The 9,823-nt window shown below is 55.1% G+C and overlaps 2 protein-coding genes across 4 annotated transcripts in view; both read right to left on the bottom strand.

Moving 5' to 3' along the window:
- The window catches only part of KCNK17 (potassium two pore domain channel subfamily K member 17), a 14,359-nt gene extending 13,839 nt beyond the window's left edge, over positions 1-520 (bottom strand). Inside the window, exon 1 of the mRNA XM_008068443.1 lies at positions 57-520. Within this exon, the coding sequence (XP_008066634.1) occupies positions 57-293 (237 nt within the window). The 5' untranslated portion in view covers positions 294-520. The remainder of the gene's footprint in view (positions 1-56) is intronic.
- A 377-nt stretch (positions 521-897) lies between these two features.
- On the bottom strand, positions 898-9,172 carry KCNK16 (potassium two pore domain channel subfamily K member 16). 3 transcript variants are annotated; one of them, XM_008068440.1, is made up of 6 exons: positions 8,919-9,137; positions 5,196-5,310; positions 3,664-3,830; positions 2,717-2,882; positions 2,252-2,392; positions 933-1,060 (listed from the first exon to the last, which is right to left on the bottom strand). In XM_008068440.1, the coding sequence occupies exons 1-6, from the start codon at positions 9,129-9,131 to the stop codon at positions 933-935; spliced, it is 930 nt and encodes a 309-aa protein (XP_008066631.1). In that variant the 5' UTR covers positions 9,132-9,137. The 3 variants fall into 3 exon arrangements, with proteins under 3 accessions (XP_008066633.1, XP_008066631.1, XP_008066632.1); XM_008068442.1 differs by lacking the exon at positions 2,252-2,392 and having other exon boundaries at positions 898-1,060; XM_008068441.1 differs by lacking the exon at positions 933-1,060 and having other exon boundaries at positions 2,123-2,392; positions 8,919-9,172.
- Between the last annotated feature and the right edge of the window lie 651 nt (positions 9,173-9,823).

The following is a 9,823-nucleotide window of genomic DNA, read 5'->3' as shown; positions in this document are numbered from 1 at the left end:
CCCCCCCAGTTCTGCCCCGCCCAGCGGCGCCGGGGCTGGCCCCGCTCGCCCCTGACCCGGATCAGCGAGTCCAGCGCCGGGCCATCCAGGCACGTGAAGTTCTGCAGCAGCTCCCACTTGTCGCGCTGGAAGCTGCGGCTGGAGTCCTGCGCCGCGCGGCCCTCCAGCGCCCAGAACACGCCGGTGCCCAGCGCCAGGTAGGCCAGGTAGGCGAGCAGCAGGAGCAGGGTGCTCGGCACCGCGCAGCCCCGGACCCTGTCCTCGGGCACCGGCCGGGCTCGCGGTCCGGGCATCGCGGGAGAGGCAGGGAGCCGAGCCCAAAGTCGTGGGCAAGGACCGAGGTGGGAAGAAAGGGCCAAGAGCCCGGCTGGTTCCTTCTTTAGCAAACGCCTGCCTGCGCCCGGTTTCCCCCGGAGAGGAGGAGAACTGGGGGAACTTGACAGCCCTGCCCCACCCGGCCCTGGATCCAATCCAGGGACAAAAAGAAGCTCTGAGCTGTGGGCATCTGGCCCCGCCTCAAATGTGTGTGGAGTGCCCACCTCCCAGGCCGAGGCCGAAGGAGAGGGATGCTGGGTGACTGCAGGTGTTGAGAGGGAAGGGGCCCAGAGCCCCCCAGCATTTCCTGCCACCAACAGCTGGAGGGACTCCTGAAAACCACACTCAGGGGGAAGAGAAAGTAGAAGCCAAGTTTATTGTCTGAGGGGTCCTGCCTAAGTCCTTGGACCCAGCAACTGTCTCCAAGGACTTGCTGTCTGTCGGGTCCTCGAACTCCCCACCATTGTCTTTTGCTTTGTGTATCCCCAAAGAGGGAGCCCAGCTGATTGCCACATGTCCATGAGCTTGGGAGGCAAGAGGTGCCCTGACCAGGGGACTTGTCAATTCCTGCTGTCAATTCCTGAAGGATCCAGGATGTGCAAAGAGTCCACAAGTCCTCAGTTTCCCAGTCTCCTCTTGGATGTCAGGAAGTCCTGGGATGTGACCTGGATTTCTCTTGCTGCTGTAGGTCCCTCCCTGGGTCTCCTGTCTGAAGCCTCCTCTGTGCCACAGCCCTGCCCCAGACCTGTGCTGAGGACCTAGCCACTTGTGAGCCTACATGCTGCTGGGTGGTGAGAGAGGTAGGGGTCAAAGTTTCCAATTTTTGGTGAGACTGGACCTTGGGGTGGACTGGCCAAACTCTTTCCTCTCCTTCTGGCCAGAGATGTTGCAGTCTGGCAGGAAAAAGGCCAGGCCTGGAGAGAGCATGTTCCCAAGGGAGGCCAGACTTCCAGTGCAGCTCATTTTCTGGAATGCTCCTGGGATCTGCTGGCTTTCTGACTTCCCAGGGTGTGTCTGGAAAGTCTCATAAGGCAGGAGCCTGAAGGGAATGATGGTGGTCAGGGGAGGGCATGTCCAGGAAAGTGGATGGGGCACCCAAGAGGTCCTAAGCTCCGTTCACGGATGGTCCTAGACTGCTAGGCAAGGGGAGCTGTCAAACTTCGGGAAGCAGCCTGCCTGCCCCTTGGCTGAGAGCTTCCTGAGGATCGATATCCTGTTTTCACCAAGTTTGTTCCAAAGTCTCTGCCTGGTCCTCCTCTCTCCTTGACCCTCCCTACCGGCCACTCCCATGGACTCTCATCATCCCTGGGTCTGCGTCCATCATAGCATTTTGGGCCCTGTGTCGGGGCTACCTCTCTACTTGTCTAGTCCTTCCACGTGACTAAAGGCACAGCAAGGGCAGGAACTTCCAGTGCTGGATTCTCTGAGGCTGCCACAGTACCTGGCACATAGTGGGGACTTGACAAGTGCATGTTGTGCACAAGTTAAACGAGACACAGATAAAATCACCCTTCTTTTGTTGTCTGTATAACGTCTTCTGGGTGGGGTTGTGGGGAGAGCAATGGAGATCTGACTACGATGACCCATACTAGATTCAGCTTTTCAGCTACCTTTGAGGGGAAGGGAGTGGCAGGTGAATGTCCAGTCCACACACACACCTCTGATCCTGTCTCTACATCTCCTGTGTTACTTTCTTGGACACACCCATCTTCTTTCTCTTTCTGGAGGACTTCTGAGACCAGCACCAGCTGAGAACCGAGTGGGTTGGGAGAGGCAGGGGCAGGGCAGGAAATCCAGAAGCACGTGGGTGGGCTGGGGAGGAGGGGAGAGGCTGTTGGGGCCACTCAGGAGCCTCATGCAGAGATGGGGATCTTTTGAGGTCGGGGGAGCCCACCGGGGTCAGGGGCTGCCCCGTCCTTGAGGCCGAGGCCCCTGCTGAGCAGCCAGAGCTGGGAACACCTGTGTAGAAGCAGGGGACCCAGTGGGAGGACCAGTGCCAGCCACGCCAGGCCCAGGAGGATCCAGACAGCCGCCAGGCTCCGGTACACTGAGATGTAGTGCTTGCTGGGGTCCGTGCCTGCCAGGGAAGGGGACGGCATCAATGCCAGGAATCCGAGGGCACAGTCACCCCCAGCTTCTCTCCCCATACAGGATACATTCTCTCTCTCTTGCTCATAATGAGGATCAACAATGGAGGACTCTGGGGAAAATGGCGATGGGTCCCACACCAGAGACTTCCGAGGACGTTGCTGAGAATCCATAGGAGCCCCAGAAATCGTGTGGCTCCCCTGAATAGCCAGGGGTGATCTGATCCTCCATAGGTATCCTCGGCTGACATCTCCCCATCCCCCCAAATCCCAGACCTCCCCCACCCTGAGATATGTGACTGTCTCATTCTCACCGACAACATAGTCCCCGAAGCCGATGGTGCTGAGGGTGATGAAAGCGAAGTAGAAGCCCTCGCGGAAGCTCCAGCCCTCCACGCGGCTGAAGACCATGGGAGGGAAGATGAGAATGGCCAGTGTCCCCAGGGTCAGGAACAGAACTAGGCCTAGGACCTGCAGTAGCTGGAAGGGAGGGAGGCTGCCACTCAGTCCCTTGAAAGGCTCCGGGATTGTATGGAGTCATGGGGAGTCTGGAGCAAAGCTAGATCCCGTCTCTGCCCTGTAGACCTTTGGGATGGGGATTGTAGCCAAGTGTGTGTGAGATCTTGCCTCGCCCAGGGAATGAGAGGGATTGCATTTGTGGGTCAAGGAAGGATTTGGAAACCCTTTTGGTCTTGGGGTTGACACTTGAAGTGGCTCCTTGGGGACTCAGATCTGGAACAGAGAACTGTCATTGAACTGTCCTAGATTGCTCTGCCCTCCTGGTGTGCCTCTGGCCTTGCAAGGGGTTGACCAGGGGTGGGCACTGGGGCATGGTGGGTGACTTGGAGCTGGTCTTCCACAGCATGAAGGGATGTTGGAGTTCTGTGATGACCATGGGCATGCGCTGCCCAGATCCCCCACAGAGGAGGACCATTGGCCAGTGGCCAGTCCTCCAGGGTGTTCTTTGGCTGCAGGAAACCACCTGGCCCAGGAGGCAGGTATTGAAGCCTGGCTAGTTCAGCCCCCTGCAGGACAACTCTGACGGCCACCCATGCTGCTGAGCTCCTTAAGGCCAAACCCTTGTCCAGCCTGTATCAGAATCAGCTCCTTTCTCTGCTAGCTCCTGCATCTGCCCCTTCTCTTCCACAGTATCTACCTCAACACCCTGCACACCAAACTCCGCCTGAACGTCTGCTTCTGAGGACTTAACCTTTTGAGGACAAATCTGCCACAGCAGGGCTGTAAAGGGGAGGGGCCATACCTGGGAGCGCCTGGGCTGGTCCTCCCACCTCTCCAGGGTGGCCAGGTGGGCACGCAGCCCTGTGCTCAGGTGGTTGAGGAAGACCACGTTGAGCGGGATGCCCACCAGGGCGTAGAAGACACAGAAGACCTGACCTGCCTCTGTGCTAGGCGCCAGGTTCCCATATCCTGCAAGGGAAGAAGGAGTGTGCAAATATGGGAAAGGGAATGTCCAGAATGGTACCCACTCCTCCTCCCAGACTCCAGCAGAGGTTTGTCTCCCACCACCTCTGCGGGGCCAGTGGAGAAGCTCCTTTGTTCCCGTGAACTCTGCTAGAATGATTTTTATTTATAGGAATTCTGTTCCTCTTTGAAAGCTCATCTCCAATGACATTGCCTCCATGAAGCCCTCCTCACCACCACTCTCCTCCTCCCTGCTAAGCATGATGCCCTAAAGTATTTTGTGTCATTCCTACTTAATTATCTACTTTGCCTTATTGTTTTTAGTGTACTTATTGTGTCTCTCTTTATTGGGTTGGAAGCTCCTTGAGGGCTGAGCCTGGGTGTGATCCAAGTTTGTGTTTTCAAACCTCCCACTCCATCACTCTGCCTGGAATGTTACTTGAGCCCAAGGAAGGCGTGCAGAATTGGACTTAATGGAATGGGTGGGAGCAGCCTAGTTTAGAAGGGGCCTGGAGGCTTCACTGGAGGAGGAATAGAGTGGGTTTTCTGGCTGAGGGAGTATAGCTGCCGGTGACGGTGCATCGTCCTCTTGGAACACCCGGGATACTGCCTGCAACTTTGGTGGACAATTCCTGTATACAGATGACCCCCCCCCCACCGAGTCCCTGCATCTCTCGCTGCCTGAGAGATTTTTCTGGCTGCAGGAGTGTACTTGGTCTGTGGGCAGGTTCAAAATGTGAGAGAGTTAACACACCCAGGATCAGCTCTCAACTAGTGAAGGCAGAAATTGGTGGCTGGATAGCTCCTCATTCTTGTACCTTCCTGGGACTGTTCTGAGGATGGGCTCTACCTGGCCTCTCAGAGGGTCCCATGCAGAAGTGATCCCAGTCTCCCAAACCAGTAGCCTGGTTACTTTTTTTCTTTTTTTTTGAGGCAGAGACTCACTCTATTGCCGAGGCTGGAGTGCAGTGGCACGCTCACAGCCACCACAGCCTCAACCTGCTGGGCTCAGTTGATCCTTCCACCTCAGCCTTCCAAGTACAGACCTGTGTCACCATGCTCAGCTAATTTTTTGATTTATTGTAGAGATGAGGTCTCGCCAAGTTGCCCAGGTTGGTCTTGAACTCGTGAGCTCAGGTAATCCTCTCACCTCGGCTTCCCAAAGTGCTGGAATTATAGTCGTTAGTCACTGCACTTGGCCTAGCCTGCTTACTAATGCAAATTTTGTCTTCCTGTTTCTCTTCCCACTCCCTGCCTGTGCTTCCTGGCTCGTCTCCTAGTTAAACCACATCCTTGTCTCGGCATCTGCTTTTGGGGAACCCAAGGGAAGACAGGGGCCTTGGGAAACCCTTCTCTACCCCCGCTCTTTACCTATGGTGGTGACGACCGTGCCTGCAAAGAAGAAACTGCTGCCAAAGTCCCAGTTGCTGGGGTTGGTGGAGTTGCCTTTGGGGTTCACACCTTTCACCCAGGCTTCCATGATGACCTGTGGAGGGTGGCACGGCGGGGGAGGAAGAGGGAGCTGATGGTTACTGAGCACCATCTGTCATCATGCTCTTGGCAGGCTGCTTTTGTGTCATCTTGGTTAATGATACTCTTAGTATGTTCCCATTTCATGGAATAGGACATGAAGGCTAGAAGTGGCTGAGTGACTTGTCCAAGGTCATTGGAATCCAAGTCCAGTGCCTGTTTCACTGGCCAGGGTTGACTGAGATGTGGGCTATGAGCAGGGACTGGTAGAGGAATGGGCCTAAGGACTGAGGTGAAGGATGCTGAGGATAGGGTGCAGGTGGGAGAAACTGATAATGGCCAAGAGGGTGACATGCAAATGGGTTGTGAGAACCATGGAGTGGGGGGCTCAGTTTGAATGTGCCGGAAAAGTTGGCTGGGGAACATGGGGTTTGGGGACCACAGGGGAGCCATGGGGCTGCCTGCCCAAGAGGCAGAGAACGGGGACAGAATGCCCAGGTGAGCAGGCAGCCTTGCCCTTTGCTGCCCTCTAGTGAGCCCCAGCCCATACCTATGGGAGAAATTCCATCGGAGACCAGGACAAAGGCCTGGGTATGTGTGTGTCTGTGTGTGTGTGTGTGTGTGTGTGTGTGTGTGTGGTGGTTGGTGCATATGTGTGGTGTGTTGTATACATGTGTGGTGTGTGTGTGGTTACTGTATGTAGCACATGTGTGTATTTGTGTGTTGCCTGTATGTTTATAGCACCTGACCTGTTGTGGCCTCAAGCCTAACATTTCTGCCTCTCGCCCCCAGTCCTCGGGCCCAGCCCTCTGGGAGGATGGGCAGGCTCTCTCCTCTCCTGCCCAACTCTCTCCCTTTCAGCTGTGAATTGTTCAGGCAAAACAGCACAGCCTTGCCACCTGGTAGAGCCCTGAGGGTAGGGGAGGCCTGTGGCTTTGGTGGGGCCTGTCGGCTTTGCTTGCCTATTCCTGTGGGAACCGGCTACCACTGATTGGGGTCAGTGTGCTGGGAACAGGGTGGCCCTGGTGAGCTGGATCAGTCCTGGCGTCCTCTGTCACAGACTGTCTGTTTCTCCTCACTTTGGCAGGAGCTGGCCTCTTTAGATGTGGACTTAGGCCTCCCTCCCTTTCCCACACACCCAGAGATGCTGGGGCCAAACATTTCCCAACAGGCCTGCTCTCTGGAGACTCTCACTCTTGGGGGCAGCAACCGCCCTGGTCCTGGGCCACCCTCCATCCTGCTAGAGAGGGCCGTGCCGTGGGTGAGGGTTCGACTGTCCTCGGGTGGATGTGGGTGCCATATTGGCATTTTCCTAAGAATCCACCCATGCTGGAGAAAGAGGTGGACTTCTGGCTCTGTGAACCTGGCAAACAGTGTGTCCCCATGGAGACCATTTGTAATGCTGCTTTTAATACGGTTTACAGCTGTGTGTGATTTCAACAGTAAGGTGTGTTCTCCCAGAGTCTCACCCCAACGTTCTTCTACCTCCCGGCTCGACTTCCCGCAGCAAGTATGGGTCTCTCTCGGGGCTCAGGACTCTCTCAGGGAAAGGGAGGGCCTGTCTTTCTTGGGAAGTTAATCAGTGATGCCCCCTTGGGGTTACAGTCAAGCTGATGGCCTTCCTCCTTGGTTTACAGAGTGAGTTAGATCCCAGCCTTCAAACCTTCCCACAGTCTCTGCCCTCCGGCTGTGGGGTTTCACCTCTAACCAAGGGCTGAGAGAAGGGGAGGTTTCAGCTTGTCAAGGGCTTCTGCCTCACTCCCTGGGGTTCTGGGAGGCTACTGAACCTTTCTCAACCCTGATGTGGGTACTATAGCCCCAACCCTAACTAACCCTACCTACAAGAGGGAAAGTGAAGCCTGAAGCTGGAGGCCTCATTTCCTGAAAGAAAAAGCCGAGCAGGTCCTTGACAGCTGCAGAAAGTTCTCCTTGGCCATCCTGTCCGCACACCATCTTCTAGGCCAGCTAGTCTCAATCTTGAGGGGGACTCAGCATCACCCGGAGGGCTTATTAACACATAGCTGCTGGCCCTGGAGTTCCTGAATCAGAAGGTGATGGAGGGGACTTTATTTGCATTTCTGATTTTTTTATTTTTATTTTTTGCAGAGATGAGGTCTCACCATGTTGTCCAGGCTGGTCTTCTGACCTCAAGTGATCCTCCCACCTCAACCTCCTAAATTGCTGGAATTATAGGCGTGAACTACCACAACCGGCTCTATATTTCCTTTTCTTTTTTTTGAGTTGGAGTCTCACTCTGTCACCCAGACTGGAGCGCAGTGGCACGCACACGGCCACTGCAGCCTCAACCTGCTGGGCTCAGGCTATCCTTTAGCCTCAGCCTTCCAAGTAGCTGGAACTACTGGCATGCACCACCATGCCCAGCTAATTTAAAAAAAAAATTTATTGTAGAGATGAGGTCTTGCCAAGTTGCCCAGGCTGGTTTGGAACCCAAGGGCTCAGGCAGTCCTCTCACCTCTGCCTCCCAAAGTGCTGGGATTACAGGTGTGAGCCACCATGCCCAGTCTGTATTTGCATTTCTAACAAGCTGATGCTCCTGATCCAGGGATGCACTTTGAGAACCTCTAATCTGTAGCCTGTCCCCAGCAATTATGCTAGTTTGTGTGGTGAAGAACCAGGGCTTCATGACCAGAGGCCTGGGTGCAAGTTCTGTCAACACCAGTCACTGGGCAGTCTTGGTCAGCATACTGCCTCAGTCCCCATCAACACACTGGAGACAGTGATAGTGACAGGTAATTATGAAGAAACACCAGTGAAATGCTCAGTGTCAGGTAATGGGTTGTGACTAGATTAAGCCGGTCATGATGACCCTGTTCCCCATTTTTTTAGGCACATCATAAGTGCTCAATAAATGTCAGTTACCATGATGATTCTGCACTTGTTCTGTCCTTTTGCAGTGGATGCTGTCACTCACTTGACCTCGGGTCACAAATGTATTCACCTTCCCCCACAGCCTCTGTTTTTGCCTTTTATCTGGGAGAGGCAGAAGCAGAAGAGGCCAGGCAGGGGATGACCCACTCTGCCACCAAGAGAGTGCCCTTCCCTTGGGAGCAAGGCTGGTAGAGCTCATTCATCCTGGCCACTGCCTGACAAGCCCAGCTCCAGGTGAATAAGGCCAGAGAAGGCCAGCTTGGTGGCTGCTCCTGACATTTAACTGTGTCCCCACCTGCAGCTCTCAACCCAGGGACAGGAGCTGGGGAGAGAGCAGAAGGAGCCACAGCCCTGTAGGTTGTGGAAGTTTGGGGGAAGGACATTTGGACAGCATTGACGTTGCTGACACACAGCTCAGTTTATGTAGCAAGCGAGCATTCGCTTTTGATCTGCTGCCCAATGTCTGCAGCACAGATAGGATTATTCTCTTCGCCTTTTAGATGAGGACATTTGGGTCCAGAGAGTTGCGGTGACTTGTTTAAGGTCACACATCCATCCAGTTGTAGACGTGGGGCCAGAATCCAGGACTAGGTCTCACCAGGCTCTCTGTTCCCACCCACTCTGCTTTCAAAGAGTGTCAGCCCCTGGGTGGTGGCTCTGGACCACCACGAGAACCCCTTTTCCACCCACCTCCCCAGTTCTCTCCATCTCATTCCCACATAGCCCCCCCTTCACCTGCACAAACTGCTCCAGGGCCCGCTGGTCCAGGCAGGTGTAGTTCTCCAGGAAGCGCAGCTTCTCAAACTGAAACTGGCCCCTGGACTGAGCCTCCGCTGGCTTTTCCAGCCGCTGGAAGATGGTGGCACCGAGCAGCAGGTAGCAGACATAGGCCAGCAGCAGGGGCAGCACCCGGCCGCCCCAGCAGCTGCAGAACCCAGTGCCAGGCATGATGTGGCCAGGGCCTTGCCAGGGTGGTAGGGCTGGCTGTGGAGCAGCGGTGGGAAGCAGGTGAGGAGTAAGTACTCGGGGACCTGCACCAAGGCCACTGCTGCCCTGCACACCTCTCCTTGGCACAGGTGTCCGATGACTGAGGACACTGTTTGAACAGTGCAGCTCAGCTTGGCTGCACTAAGTGCCTCGAAGGCAAACAGGCTTGCCACCCCCCACCCGGACTTTTTTTTCCATGGACAGCAGCAGGTTGGTGTAATGGACCCCTCAAAGAGACCTACCAGGATCTCCGGAGCACTTCATGCCTCACTCTTAGCTTCCAAGTTGGATGGACGTTTCTGGCTAAACCTGATAGGTGCAGCCACACTACCAAGACCTGGACAGCCTCTCTGAGCAGCCCCCAGCTTCTTCACCCGTGAAGGCTGCAAGCCCCCAAGCTTAGGAGCTGGGGGGAGTCAGAATGGGTATGAATAAACCTACTCGGTTGCCTTGGCTACAAAATAGGGCTAGGATAATTGACCTGCCTATTGGGGGAACCCCAGGATGAGTACACGTGGGCGACAAATCAGGGCAAAGTAAATAGACAGATGATAATCTCACTCAGTAACAGTATCAGGGGTGATACTGCTAATAAATTGGGCACATTGGCTTTATAGCCTTTGTTGATCATTTATCTTGAATGAAACCCTTTA

Source organism: Carlito syrichta, unplaced genomic scaffold (genome assembly GCF_000164805.1).
Source record: "Carlito syrichta isolate Samal-C Ts95f unplaced genomic scaffold, Tarsius_syrichta-2.0.1 Scaffold310924, whole genome shotgun sequence".
Classification (NCBI taxonomy): Eukaryota; Metazoa; Chordata; class Mammalia; order Primates; family Tarsiidae; genus Carlito; species Carlito syrichta.
The sequence above is the reverse complement of the archived record's forward strand: the minus strand, read 5'-3'. Positions and strand labels throughout refer to the sequence as shown.